Here is a 15,726-nt window from a genome sequence, read left to right on the forward strand (position 1 = left end):
AGTGTGTTGGAGGGTAGGCGAGTGTCTGACAGGGTGATGAGTGTGAAGTTGGAAATTGAAGGGGTGATGATGAATATCATCAGTGCATATGCCCCACAGGTAGGTTGTGAGATGAAGGAGAAAGAAGATTTCTGGAGTGTGTTAGATGAGGTGGCGGAGAGTGTGCCCAAGCATGAAAGAGTGTTGATAGGAGCGGACTTCAATGGGCATGTGGGTGAAGGGAACAGAGGTGATGAGGAAGTAATGGGTAGATATGGTATCAAGGATAGGAATGGGGAAGGACAGATGGTAGTTGATTTTGCAAAAAGGATGGAAATGGCTGTGGTGAATAACTACTTTAAGAAAAGGGAGGAGCACAGGGTATCATATAAGAGTGGAGGAAGATGCACACAGGTGGACTACATTCTTTATAGGAGATGCAAGCTAAAAGAAATCAGAGACTGTAAGGTGGTGGCAGGAGAGAGTGTCGTTAGACAGCATAGGATGGTTGTTTGTAGGATGACTTCAGAGGTAAAGAAGAAGAAGAGAGTGAGAGCTCAACAAAGGATCAGATGGTGGAAGCTGAAGGAGGAAGACTGTTGTGTGAAATTTAGCGAGCAGGTGAGAGAAGCACTGGTTGGAGGGGAAGCAATTTTGGACAACTGGAAAAGTACTGCAGATGTGGTGAGGGAGACAGCTAGGACAGTACTGGGTATGACATCTGGACAGTGAAGGAAGACAAGGAGACTTGGTGGTGGAATGAAGAGGTACAGGAAAGCATAAGGAGAAAGAGGTTGGCAAAAAAGTTTTGGGATAGTTGGAGAGTTGAAGAAAGTAGACAGGAGTACAAGGAGATGCGGCGTAAGGCAAAAAGAGAAGTGGCAAAAGTGAAGGAAAAGGCATATTGCTAGCTGTACAAGAAGTTGAATAGTAAGGAAGGAGAAAAGGACTTGTACCGATTGGCCAGACAAAGGGACAGCGCTGGAAAGGATGTGCAGCAGGTTAGGGTGGTAAAAGTGAGGAGTGTGTGCTGAGAAGGTGGAGGGAATATTTTGAAGATCTGATGAATAAAGAAAATGAGTGAGAGAAAAGGCTGGATGATGTGGTGAGAGTAAATCAGGAAGTACAAGAGATTAGTAAGGAAGAAGTGAGGGCAGCTATGAAGAGGATGAAGAGTGGAAAGGCAGTTGGTCCAAATGACATTCCAGTGGAGGCATGGAAATGTCTAGGAGAGATGGCAGTAGAGTTTCTAACCAGATTGTTTAATAAAATCTTGGAAAGTGAGAGGATGTCTGAGAGTGGAGACGAAGTGTGCTGGTTCCTATTTTCAAGAACAAGGGTGATGTGCAGGGCTGTAGTAACTACAGAGGCATAAAGTTGATCAGCCACAGCATGAAGTTATAGGAAAGAGTAGTAGAAGCTAGGCTTAGAAAACAGGTGAAGATCTGTGAGCAGCAATATGGTTTCATGCCGAGAAAGAGCACTACAGATGCAATGTTTGCTCTGAGAATACTGTTGGAGAAGTACAGAGAAGGCCAGAATGAGTTACATTGTGTGTTTATGGACTTAGAAAAAGCTTATGACAGGGTGCCAAGAGAAGAGCTGTGGTATTGTATGAGGAAGTCTGGAGTGGCAGAGAAGCATGTTAGGGTAGTGCAGGACATGTACAAGAATAGTGTGATAGGTGTAGGTGGGATTACACCAAGGATCAGCTCTGAATCGTTTCTTGTTTGCAGTGGTGATGGACAGGTTGACGGATGAGATCAGACAGGAGTCCCCATGGACTATGATGTTTGCAGATGACATTGTGATCTGTAGTGAGAGTAGAGAGCAAGTTGAGTCTAGTCTGGAGAGGTGGAGATATGCTTTGGAGTCAGTAGAAGCAAGTGAAAGTCAGTAGAAGCAAGACTGAGTACATGTGTGTGAATGAGAGGGAGCCCAGTGGAGTAGGGCAGTTACAAGGAGTAGAAGTGGTGAAAGTAGATAAGTTTAAATATTTGGGGTCAACTGTTCAAAGTAATAGAGAGTGTGGTCGAGAGGTGAAGAAGAGAGTGCAGGCAGGGTGGAGTGGGTGGAGAAAGGTGGCAGGAGTGATTTGTGTCCGAAGAATATCAGCAAGAGTGAAGGGGAAAGTTTACAAGACAGTAGTGAGACCAGCTATGTTATATGGATTAGAGACGGTGTCACTAACAAAAAGACAGGAGGCAGAGCTGGAGGTGGCAGAACTGAAGATGTTGAGATTCTCTTTGGGAGTGACAAGAATGGACAAGATTAGGAATGAACATATCAGAGGGACAGCTCAGGTGGGACGGTTTGGAGACAAAGTCAGAGAGGCGAGATTGAGATGGTTTGGACATGTGCAGAGGAGGGACCCAGGGTATATAGGGAGAAGGATGCTGAGGATGGAGCCACCAGGCAGGAGGAGAAGAGGGAGGCCAAAGAGGAGGTTTATGGATGTGCTGAGAGAGGACATGCAGGTGGTTGGTGTGACAGAGGAAGATACAGAAGAAAGGGTGAGATGGAAACGATTGATCTGCTGTGGCGACTCCTAATGGGAACAGCCGAAAGACATGTATTAATTTGCACATTTTACATTCTCATAATGATAGTTAAATACAGAATTAAAAAATGCAGACTAAATACAGAATTCAAAGTGCCATAAAATGCTCTGAAAGGTAGCAAATCAATCATTTTATCACTTGAAAAATGAGTATTGATCTATCTCTCGCCTCCGACAGCTTACTTCCCAGTCCACCAGTGCACTTGAGATGTTGGCGTTGCCATGGCGCCAGCCGTCTCCAAGGTTCAGAGTATTAGAGAAAATCTTCACCCTCTCTCCTTTTACTGGCTTCATGTAGACCACCAGAGAACCTGCAATGTTTAAACATTCATGTGTTTTATTTCAGAATTTTTGGACAGCAATGTCAAGCTACAACTTTGATCAACGAAATGAAACCACATGAATCCTACTTGATAGATTGTTTGAAACGATCAAAAAGTCATTAATCCCCAACTGTCACACCGTAATAACTTTGGTGTGTGATACTTGTGATTTTTAGTTTAGCGCCAGTAGGTCAAGTTCAAGTTCCTTTATTGGTACCCAGAGGGAGATTTTGCTTGCAGTGGAGTCCTCAAACACAAGCAAACCTGACCAGAACAAAGAAAATTAAAAATGGCAAATTTAAAAGTAAAATAAAATAAAAAATAGAGTGAAAAGTTAGAAAGTTCATTACTGGTCAAGGTACTACTAAAAATAAAACATTAAAATCTAAAAGCAGCACAATAATAGGTAAAAACATCAATAAGCAAATAATTTTAAAAAACAAGTAGAAATAACAATAAATACTAAATTCTCGAGGTCAGTGCCATGACAATTCTTCTTCTGCTTCTATCATATGACAGCTATCATTGCCTGGAACAGTGAGATTTATACACCAAGCTGACCTGAAATGAATCATTGTACATTAAATTGTCTTTATTGACGAGTCTGAATCCTTTGAAAAGTGACCAAATTACATGTATTTGTACTGAGTTTGCCAATGTTTTCACCGACAAAACCTGCCCCTAGAGGTTAAATTCCCGAATGAGTGACCTCGAGAATCCAGAAAAAAAAAAAGTATAAAAAATTATGACTTATTCCTCAGTGTAATAGCTGCAGGAACAAAACTGTTTTTATATCAATTTGTTCTACAGCCAAGTGTTTTGAGCCTGCAACCAGAGGGGAGAACTTGAAACTCTGTGCGTTTAAACTGTCTTGTATACAAATCCAATCCAGCGTGTTCAGTAACATTTTTGACAGCATTCCCGTCCACCCACACACTGGCATGCTAATCCTGTTAGCGTGTCTGTGAAGGATGCAAATTGTAGGTATGCTATTGTCTCTGCTAGTTAATGACATGAACTTACAAACTGACACCTCATTAGTATTTCTGATAAAATCTTCTCACTGGCATTTTAGCTCGATAGCTAAAATTGTAGCTATAATGCCTAGTCTACACTGGCAAACTTGACCAAACTTTTTTTGCAAACATTACCAAACACCGCGTTTGCTTATGTTTGGCTTGGGCGTCCATGCTATGAAACAGTACCAAACATTACCAAACAAATGTTTGGTAATGTTTGGTACTGTTTTCCAATGTTTTGTACTTTCCCTCTAAAAATGATCAGAAACAATGGCAAAATTCAAGAGAGAAGTCATCAGGGCATCTGCAGCTTAATGCAATCATGCTATCATGCTCAAATCACATTGTTCGTCTTAATAATGAATAACTCTTTTCTCTACCATTCTTCAACAACAGTCATCAGGACATGACATATCCCCCCGGTCCCCACATATCAGTAATACAAAGTCACCCAAGTACACCCTTAAGCTAAATATGAATATACAGACGGACAGACATGCTGATCACTATAATACTGGGAGGATAAAAGTACTTCCATCGGAATTTTAGCAGATACTGTAAGCATCATAGCGAGGCCTGCTGGCTTGATGGTGTCTCACCTGGATTTTCTCCCCCCTTGTGATACCAGAATTGAAGACATTGTGTTTTAGTGGTTCCTTTGTGAATGGGTGAGGTGAGAACTGCTGTGCTGCCAGGAGGAAGGTTATTGGATCCAGTGTTCACTGCCATGTAGAAACCTGAGTATTAACCAAACACAGGCAACCTGGATTTACAAGTGTAATTGAGTTTAAGTAAAATTTCTCTCATGGAAAAGTTTTGTCTGTGTTGAACGATTGGTCTCCAAAGTAAAGGCCAAACAAGGTCAACATCCACTGGATTCTGTGACATATGTTACTATGTGACATGATAGCTAGCATAACAGATGGCAAAAACTATTCCATTTATTAATGCTGTTAGTGAAACCAATAACTTACATCACTTTTTTCTTTTTTTAACCAAAAACAGAGCAACTTTAAGTTTTGACACCTGTCCAAACGGATACTTACCATTGTTGCCATTTTTGCCACGTTTACCCCAAAACATTCAATATAGATATTCCAAATTTATGCCAGATGTTAACCCCTGTCTAATCATTCATTGACCCCTACCTGGCTATAGTTGCCACTATGGAATGGCCACCATACCTTTTTGTGTAGGCCATAGTATACCGAGGCTGGATTGTAAATGTTAAGGCCCGGTCATATGGCACTTAACGAAGCCCAAACGAAACAAGAAATTTGGACTTTCGTTGGCATTGTTTAACCTTTGTGCAGCTTCGTTCCTGCAGCTGGCACTTCGTCAGATTTTTAAACTGTTTAACAATTTGAAGGAATGTCACCGAAAACTTTGCTTTGCTGTAGTTCTTGACATTTTTTATCGTTTGCTTAGTTTTTGTAACGTTAGCGTTTAGTTTGACTTCGTTCAACCAGCTGAATGTTTTCACTCAGTACGAAAGTGGAGCGCTTTTGTGGCGGTGAGATGGAGCTCCTCTGCGGCGTTGGTGTGTGCGGTGTGGGGCTTCTGACGCTGCATGTGATGTGTGAGTGCTACCACGGTCATGCAGGAAGAATTTGTTGATCAGAAACACCAGGGTTTTGAAAAAAAAACTGCAAAGTTATTTCTCTCTCTCTCTCTCAATGGTGAAAAAAGAGTCTGAACCAGACAATGAGGATTCTGATGAAGGAGATGATCCCTCTTTTGTTCTGAATGACAAATCAGAGTAGGTGGATCCACCAACTTGCGCACAGATCTCCACAGTGGGCTGGATCATGCACTTCTGTCTGCAGCTTCTCCAGGACTCAGGCGCTACAGAGCTCCATCCCAGCGCCGAGTCCTGGAACGCAGAGATACAGACACACACTTGCTCCAGCAATGGCTCCAGGCACGTTTCGTTTAAATCATGGAGATCAACGTTAGCTTCGGTTCCATTTTGCTCCTCTTTTGTTTCTTTTGCGCTCTTGATTCGCAGGCTGGCTATTCAGTGAGAAAGCTTGTTCGTCCACCTTTTCTCACTGATTTGTAACCTTTTTTACTTTTTCCCTTCGTTCAAGAATCATTGTATGCCATGTGATCGGGCCATTAAAGGCCTTGTCATACCTTGATGATTCGGCCAGCATATGCCAATCATATTAAAAAATGCTGGCATAAGTTCAGTAAGCTAAGGGGAGGTTTTTTTTTTATAAGTTTTTATAAGTTTCTTGTAATTTACTCATAAGTCTAAATCCATCCATTAATGCTGGCCACTGATTGGCTGAAAGCTGCAGTTCTCATGCAGACTGTTTCATTCACACATGGAGTAAATCTGACCTGTTCATTTTAGTCCAATTCACCATCACAGACAGACATGAATCCACATAAAGCTCCTGATTTTTGAAAATGACATCTGAAAATACTTTAATTCGTGTCTGGAAACGCAGCGTTTAAAAGCAAGTCCCTCTGTGGTTTTTCTGCGGCAGGTGTGTTTCTCAGAGGATGCCCGTGTCACGCTCTGAACATACAGAAGCGCTGTGATGATTTAAGCTTTAACAGCGATTTAAACTTTTAAAGCGCTGTCGCTGTCGGTGTGATCATCAGACGACCTGATCCATCAATCAGGGTGATCACGCCCGATTAATGCGCTGTTTAAACATTTAAAGCGGCGTTGGTGATCATCACACCGACAGATCAGCACTTCCTTCAGATCACACCTGATTGCGGCCGAATGGAGCTTTGAAAGTTGAAATCATCATCATTATTCAACTCTGTGATGACCTGATCAGATCCGCTGATCAGGAAGCAGCCGGCGCTTTCAACATGTAAAGAGACAGCACTTCATTCATTCACGGCAGCGTTTACCACAGCCAGTCCACTCATCAGCATTCTGTACACAATGAAAATGGTCCACAAAGATAAAAAAATTTAAATAAAAAAAATGTTACTCTGTTTTTGACGCAGACCACACCGTGCAATACCGACCTGAACCACCGGGTGAAAACAGAGCTGTCGTCATACGCTGGTCAATCGTCAAGGTGTGACAGCTGCATTAATTTATTAGATGTACGCCAGCGTGTGCCAGAGTTTTTAATACAGTCAGCATACGCAGGCTAAATCGTCAAGGTGTGGCAGGGCCTTAAGTTGGGAAACCTGCTTAGCCCATGGACTGCTTTAACACAGTTGTTGGAGTGCTACCTGTCCCAAATTAGCATCACACAGCTGGTACCACCAGTACACCACTCCACCAAAGCATGTTGCGGTTTACTGGAAATGGTGGCCAAGTTGCACAGTGGTTAGGGAGATGGTTGGTGTCAAACTAGAGGACCTAACAGTTCAAATTTCTGGTGAGCTTTCAATATTTTTAAACACAGTTTTCCTTCAAAATTTATTATTTGAATCTATAGAAGTGCCTGTGGTCATAGCAAGAAGGACTGGATGAGCAAGACTACTCCTCTAAGTCCGCTTGTGCATGAGCCAGACCATGGTGATGATGAAGGACCTCTCAGCCAACCAGTGGCTGATGTTCAGATGTGGAAAAATGTGGCTCAGTCACTGCTTCAAACATATTGGGTTCTAGATGATTGAGATAACCAACCTTCCAGCAAGTTCCTTCTGGTTCTTCTGATTATAGTTCACCGCTCTTAGTATTTGGCATATATTGTTTCTTAAAGAGTTGTGTAAATTCTCAAATGTGATTCTCTCTCACCCTCTTCGGTCTCCAGCGTGTGGTCAGTTTTTGGTCCCGTTATTGTTGCAGGGTGCCCGTTACGGTGGACCCAGTAAGATCTTCCAGAGTTGCTGTAACCACATTGCTGGCCTTCAAAAGTACACCTCTCTGGCATGGCGCAAGGTTTGGCCACAAACGCCACATCATCAATAGCCACCTGGCCATCGAAGCCACAGCGAACTGCCTCAAACATCAGCTGTTGGAAGTCCATGGTTCAAATGTCAAACAAGGCAAGTTTGCAACAAAATTTCCACAAGTAACTGCTTTTATAGCAAACCTGGAAGGGCGTGAGTTGCTGTGGCACTGAGCAGTGGCCTTCATGCCACATGTTGCCTTGAGCTCCGCTGCTGGTCCAGAGTACGGTCTCATAGTTGTCATCAGTGAAGAGCTTCACATTCAGCACACCTGAAGGGGTCAACGAAACGCTTCATTTCTAAATCCATTACTGTGGAAAAACATCTTCAATTAGAGTATAATTTGAGAATTGGGGATTACGAGTCCACAGTACCCATGGGCATAAAGACAGGAAGGACAACAGCTATCTGACATTTCACCCCAATTACCTTGACCTTCACTGCTATGACTGACCCTTGGATGACCTTACCAAGGCAATTCTTGAATCCACCAAAATGTCTGGCACATTTGGTCAACATCTGGTTAAAAATCAAATTCTTTTACATTAAGCTCTAACAAAATGAATTCTTTAAGGCAATTTTAGGGGTCAACCTTCATCGACAAATCAACTTTGACAGAAATCAGAAAAAGGACCTCAGAGGGGCCGATCAGCAGACAGACAGGCAGACATGACTTTGGCTGGTCTTTGGTAAATGTGACTTCACCTTGGCAAGTCCAAAAACCACATGCATGTGTGCACCACGTTTGGTAAAAGTCGGAGTGTCCATGGGCCAACGTAGGTTTACATGCCCCCCCCCAAAAAAAACACACACACACACAACTCTATCAACTACACTCAACAAAAATATAAATGCAACACTTTTGGTTTTGCTCCCATTTTGTATGAGATGAACTCAAAGATCTAAAACTTTTTCCACATACACAATATCACCATTTCCCTCAAATATTGTTCACAAACCAGTCTAAATCTGTGATAGTGAGCACTTCTCCTTTGCTGAGATAATCCATCCCACCTCACAGGTGTGCCATATCAAGATGCTGATTAGACACCATGATTAGTGCACAGGTGTGCCTTAGACTGCCCACAATAAAAAGCCACTCTGAAAGGTGCAGTTTTGTTTTATTGGGGGGGATACCAGTCAGTATCTGGTGTGACCATCATTTGCCTCATGCAGTGCAACACATGTCCTTCGCATAGAGTTGATCAGGTTGTCAATTGTGGCCTGTGGAATGTTGGTCCACTCCTCTTCAAGCCGTGCATGATCCTGCTGCAACGAGGTGATGTTCTTGGATGTATGGCATCCAAGACAATGGGCCTCAGGATCTCGTCACGGTATCTCTGTGCATTCAAAATGCCATCAATAAAATACACCTGTGTTCTTCGTCCATAACAGACGCCTGCCCATACCATAACCCCACCGCCACCATGGGCCTCTCGATTCACAACATTGACATCAGAAAACCGCTCACCCACACAACGCCACACACACTGTCTGCCATCTGCCCTGAACAGTGTGAACCAGGATTCATCCGTGAAGAGAACACCTCTCCAACGTGCCAAATGCAAGCGAATGTGAGCATTTGCCCACTCAAGTCAGTTACGACGACGAACTGGAGTCAGGTCGAGACCCCGATGAGGACGACGAGCATGCAGATGAGCTTCCCTGAGACGGTTTCTGACAGTTTGTGCAGAAATTCTTTGGTTATGCAAACCGATTGTTTCAGCAGCTGTGAGAATGGCTGGTCTCAGACGATCTTGGAGGTGAACATGCTGGATGTGGAGGTCCTGGGCTGGTGTGGTTACACGTGGTCTGCGGTTGTGAGGCTGGTTGGATGTACTGCCAAATTCTCTAAAACGCCTTTGGAGACGGCTTATGGTAGAGAAATGAACATTCAATACACGAGCAACAGCTCTGGTTGACATTCCTGCTGTCAGCATGCCAATTGCACGCTCCCTCAAATCTTGCGACATCTGTGGCATTGTGCTGTGTGATACAACTGCACCTTTCAGAGTGGCCTTTTATTGTGGGCAGTCTAAGGCACACCTGTGCACTAATCATGGTGTCTAATTAGCATCTTGATATGGCACAGCTGTGAGGTGGGATGGATTATCTCAGCAAAGGAGAAGTGCCCACTATCACAGATTTAGACTGGTTTGTGAACAATATTTGAGGGAAATGGTGATATTGTGTATGTGGAAAAAGTTTTAGATCTTTGAGTTCATCTCATACAAAATGGGAGCAAAACCAAAAGTGTTGCGTTTATATTTTTGTTGAGTGTAATATTTTTCTGAAGCCTTCGAGTGTCCCATTAATGAAATCGAATGTTGACATTGAAAATTTTGGTCCTCACTACCCGTTTTCACACAACAAATAGACATACCCTATAATCGCCATGTTTCGTAAGGCAAAAACAACAAAATTCTTCACTGAGGTATAAAAGGTCACAGGTTATGCAAATATTGTTGTATAGAGATGTTGTATATAGAAACAGCCCAATAGCAATGTCTAGACTATTTTTAGTGTAAAACAATGTTAAAATGTTGAAACAAAGGTACGCCATAATTGTTCAGTTTCATACTTATCAAAATACGTAGTTTTCCTTATGTAGAAACACAGGCCTGTGACTCCCACAAATATGTATAACACGCACATCAGAATTCATGGTATGAAATTTATTATCATCTTTTTCATCACAGAAGAGATATAAATAATTAACAAAAAATCAACAAGTAAAAAATGAACATATAAAAAGAGGATTATTGATGTGTGTCAAATAAAAATGTTAGAGATGAATTATCTCTCATTTATATACAGTATGGCACTTTTCATATATTACAATATAATATAAACCCTCATCATTTCCATGGTTATAACAAAAACATTCCCATGGCAATCTGAAAAAACAAAGCATATTGTTAAACAGTCTATTTCATACCTATTTAAACTATCATTTGAAGTCTTAACTGTCTGCATAGAAAAAATAAATACACCTCTGTGTGTGAGGGGGGCGGGGGAGGATACATAAACCCATGTTGGCCCACAAACTATTCTATTTTGACCTTTGAGCCCGATGACCTCGACCCGTATGACTGATTTTTGGTGACTTTGATCTCACCTGGGCAATCCCAGAATACACCTCTGTGTGTGTGCCATGGTTGGTGGATATCAGCGTGAAAATCAAAATTTTGACCTTTCACGATAATGACTTTGACCCCAATTATTGACTTTTGGCAAACGCGACCTCGCCTAAGCAACTTCAGAAACCATTTGCATGTGTGTGCCACGTTTGGTGAAAATCTGAATTAAAAATAAATAACTACATAAAAACCACAAATTAACCTTTGACCCCAATGACTTGACCTTTGCCAAAACAAATCCTTTAACTGTCATCCACATATCAAGTTTGTTGAAAATCAGCCAAAGGACCTGACAGAAAACAGACAGAAAAGCCAACAGTTTGACCTTTGACACTTGACCCAAAGAAACTTCTTAAAGGAAATTCTTGGGTCAATCTACAAGCACACAACGGGTTTGGTGGAAACTGACCCAAGCACCTCAGAAGAGTAAAAGAACACGTGTTTTTCAAATGATAGTATTACTAGCTGGGGTACCCGGCGCTGCCCGGGTTAACCTGTTTTAGACATAAGCCAAATGCCAGTCATTTTAATGAAAACAATTGCCCAACATTTGTTTTTGTAATGCTGATGTCTTATAAATACGCATATAATAGTTAATGGGCTAAAGTTTGTCCAGAAGAACTATAAGAGGTGGACTCCCAAAACTTGGACATACTTGGTTAAAAGACAAACACATTTGAAGTTCTTCATGCAGACTTTGTTTTGCAATCAAATTTATAACAAAATTACACACAAAAGATAGGTAACAGTAAATGTAAATATCAATGAATCAGAATTGAGGTAGTGGTGTATTTCACTGTTTTTATATTGCAATTTTACAAACATAAAATGAATGTATTCAGACAGGAAGGCAAAGTGGGTTGTACAGGACAGTCAGGTGCTTAACAGTTGAGAACATAAAGTAGCTGAAGAAAGGGATTAAATAAACAGAGATGACCAACATATATACAGGGCTGGAAATTTGAATCTGCCTGGTCATATCCACAGCCTCAGCCTAAGCATGTTGTTGTTTTGCTGAGTGTGCTGTGGCTGTGCTGTGCTGAGTGTGCTGTAGAAAGGGATTAAATAAACAGAGATGGCCAACACATATACAGGGCTGGAAATTTGAATCTGCCTGGTCATACCCACAGCCGGCTATTTTGGGAGTAATTTTCAGTTTTTAGTTTTTAGGGCTACATATTATAGTTTGGGAGTTTATCCCGGACGGACAGACAGACAGACAGATGTAGCCCTTTATGTATATAAATTCTTGCAGAACTGATCTTGCTGTAAAAAGACAGTCTGCTACGTTTCATGTAGACTTTCAGACATAGAAACCTCAGTTTAAACATTATTATTATTATTATTTAATCATTTATGGAAATTTTTCCACAACATCACCTGTATTTGTCCCGTAGATTTTATAAAAGAAGGAGAGGCAGTGTTTTGTAGAAATTGGAGGCTGTGTCAATGAAAGCAATCGTCCAAATGCACCATGTAGGGACGGACTCCACATATCCAAAGCCAGACTTCTGCCTGCAGAAAAAGAGATAGAAAACAGAAGATGATCAGCAACAGTATGACAAGCAGACTCAGTCACACTTAAGATTTATTTTGCTTCAACTTTGGAAAAGACTGTGTGTGTATGTCACTGTTGCAATGCATTTTTCATTGAATTTATATGGTGCTTGTCTGCCACCTGCTGGACATTTCTGGAATTGTTGCAGGTAATAATCTTAACACATAGTCCATGGGCCAAACAGGTTTTCAATTCCACTTTAAAGGAAATAAACAGCACTCCCAATCCAGCTTCAGTATACTATGGCCTACACAAATAAGTATGGGGGCCATCACAGGGTGGTAGCTATAGCCAGGTAGGAGTCAGTAAAGGATTATACAGATGTCAACACTTGAAAATGCTGCAATCATTTTGAAAAGTACATACATTATTTGTCTGATTGTAGAGATTTCAAAAAGGTATAGTTTGGATTGTCTATGACTGAATGTTCTGGAGTTATGGGGTAAAAAAACAACAAAAATGGTTACAATTTCAGTTTATACAGGGGTCAAAATTTAAGGCGCTCTAATTCTGGTAAAATGTGACACAAATAGCTTTTTAAAAAGGAATTGTTTTCACCATTTGTGATACTTACTTATCACATTATTGAATAACATATCTTATAGAATCCAATGAACTTCGACCTTGATTGGCCTTTACTTTGGAGTCCAAACATTCAACAGTCAAAACAATTACATTTATTAATCCTATTAGCTCAACCAATAATTTGCATCACTTTTCACCAAAATTGGATCTTTAACTTTGATCCCTGTACAAACTGCAACTGACCTTTGTCACCAGTTTTTCTGTTTTTACCCCATAACTCTAGAACATTCAGTCATAGATAGTTCAAACTATACCTTTTTGGAATCTTTATGATCACACAAATACTTTGGTATACCTTTCAATATGAATTGAGCATTTTTGTGTGTGTGTGATCCTGGCTATACCTGTCACCCTGTTTCCCAAAGAGATAAAAAGGAAAGCTTAACCATATGGAGAAACATGTCAACATCACTGCTGATTTATGATCGGTTTAGATTTTACCGTTCCCGATGGTGTGGTCCATCCCTTCCAGCACTGTCCAGTCAAAGTTATCACTTTTGTCCTGATACCAGTCACACAAGCCGTCTTCAAAGTTACACGACAGCCCTGTTTGGGAAGTTAAACTCACCATCAACGGCAGAAGATGGAATGACACAGAATGACGTGGGTATGAGTGTCACCTGATGGATAAGATGGTAAATACAGAGCGTGGCAGTTGACAAACTTCACGTTTTTCACTTTAATCTGGACACGAGGATCCCGTTTCATGGCACGAGCTTCAAACGCCAGCTGTCCGGGAAGAAATAACACATACAAAACCAAATCCAAGTCCAAAACATCAGCCAAAAAATAAATAAATAAAGAATAAAGATGGAGTTCCTCATGCTCTGAATTACAGAATTTTTATTTCATGTTTCCACATTTTTCTTGCATCGCTAAAAAAGGAATAACTTATGAAAAAGAATGCTATAAAAGACTAATTTAATTAATTTTGTTGATCATCAGGAAAAAAGCATTATTACTGTTTTCCAAACAATGCGTAAATCAGTCTTTAAATTATCAAAGCAGAACCAAAAAAAGGGTATTAAAAACAAAAAACGTAATAATACTGTCTTTTGCTTAAAACCTACATTGATAAAAAAGATTTTTAAGATGTCTTTTTAAATTTGCAGTTTAAAAAAGTAAAATCAAATGATTTTTAAAATCTATAACACAGCTCATATTTATAGGCTGATGTTATGTTATTACTAAAACAATTTGAGTTCTTAATTTTTATGAATATCTCTGCAAATAAATGGTTTATCAGAATCAGAATCAGAAGAAGTTTATTGCCATTGCCAATGAACAGGATTCACAGACTAGGAATTTGCTTCGATATAATGGTGCAACATTAAACAGAGAGCAATATAAAACGCTAAGATAAAATATACAATATGTGCCAAAATAAGACAAAATATAAGATAAAAAATGACATATGAAATATGAAAGGCTGTGTGCAACAGAAAAACAGAAAGAAAGAGGATCAGAAAAAAACAGTGCAGTGGGAGGAGTGCAATTAAAACCAAAGTACATTGTCTAAAGTGACCCGTGATAAAATGATAAAGTGACAGAGTTGAGGAGTTCATGAGTCTAACGGCAGAGGGGAAGAAACTGTTCTTATGGCGGGAGGTTCTGGTCTGGGTGGACCGTAGCCTCCTGCCCGAGGGGAGTGGTTTGAACAGACCGTGTGCAGGGTGAGAAGGGTCAGCTGTGATCCAACCTGCTCGGCCCAGAGTCCTGGAGACGTGCAGGTCGTGGAGAGATGGAAGGCTACAGCCGATCACCTTCTCAGCAGAGGCCACAATGCGCTGCAGTCTGTGTCTGTCCCTGGCTGTGGCCCCGGCGTACCACACCGTGATGGAGGAGCAGAGGATGGACTCGATGATGGCCGTGTAGAACTGCAACATCAACTGGACAGGCAGCGTGGCCTTCTTCAGCTGCCGCAGGAAGTACATCCTCTGCTGGGCCTTCTTGATGAGGGAGCTGATGGTTGACTCCCACTTGAGGTCCTGGGTGATGGTTGTGCCGAGGAAGCGGTGACAGACCACAGTGGTGATGGGGCTATTGGTGAGGGCGAGGGAGCGCGGGGGGGCTGTGGCTTTCCTGAAGTCCACGATCATCTCCACTGTTTTCTGGGCGTTGAGCTCCAAGTTGTTGCTGCTACACCAGGTCACCAGCTGGTCCACCTCCCTCCTGTAGGCAGACTCATCCCCATCCGAAATGAGTCCGATGAGGGTGGTGTCGTCCGCAAACTTGATGAGCTTTACGGAGTCGTGGCTGGAGGTGCAGCAGTTAGTGTAGAGTGAGAAGAGCAGAGGGGAAAGGACACAGCCCTGTGGAGATCCTGTGTTGAGAGCCCGAGTGTTCGAGACATTCTTTCCCAGCCTCACATGCTGACTCCGGTCCGTCAGGAAGTCTGTGATCCACCTGCAGGTACGTGGAGCAGAGAAAGCTTGTCCTGGAGCAAAGCCGGAAGGATGGTGTTGAATGCAGAGCTGAAGTCCACAAACAGGATCCTAGCGTAGGTTCCTGGGGAGTCCAGGTGCTGCAGGATGAAGTGCAGGGCCAGGTTTATGGCGTCATCTACAGACCTGTTGGCTCTGTAGGCAAACTGCAGGGGGTCCAGGAGGGGGTCGGTGATGGACTTCAGGTGGGATAAAACCAGGCGTTCGAAGGTCTTCATGACTACAGACGTGAGAGCCACAGGCCT

General features: G+C 41.9%; 1 protein-coding gene across 1 annotated transcript in view; it reads right to left on the reverse strand.

The window, feature by feature from the left end:
* Window positions 1-15,726, reverse strand: part of mamdc4 (MAM domain containing 4) — a 46,297-nt gene that overhangs the window by 9,702 nt on the left and 20,869 nt on the right. The window contains exons 14-20 of the mRNA XM_034193101.1: window positions 13,658-13,766; window positions 13,479-13,583; window positions 12,275-12,409; window positions 7,898-8,025; window positions 7,600-7,816; window positions 4,481-4,618; window positions 2,723-2,850 (exon numbers count right to left, since the gene is read on the reverse strand). Coding sequence (XP_034048992.1) covers window positions 2,723-2,850; window positions 4,481-4,618; window positions 7,600-7,816; window positions 7,898-8,025; window positions 12,275-12,409; window positions 13,479-13,583; window positions 13,658-13,766 — 960 coding nt within the window. The remainder of the gene's footprint in view (window positions 1-2,722; window positions 2,851-4,480; window positions 4,619-7,599; window positions 7,817-7,897; window positions 8,026-12,274; window positions 12,410-13,478; window positions 13,584-13,657; window positions 13,767-15,726) is intronic.

This window comes from Thalassophryne amazonica, chromosome 17, assembly GCF_902500255.1.
Source record: "Thalassophryne amazonica chromosome 17, fThaAma1.1, whole genome shotgun sequence".
Taxonomy (NCBI): Eukaryota; Metazoa; Chordata; class Actinopteri; order Batrachoidiformes; family Batrachoididae; genus Thalassophryne; species Thalassophryne amazonica.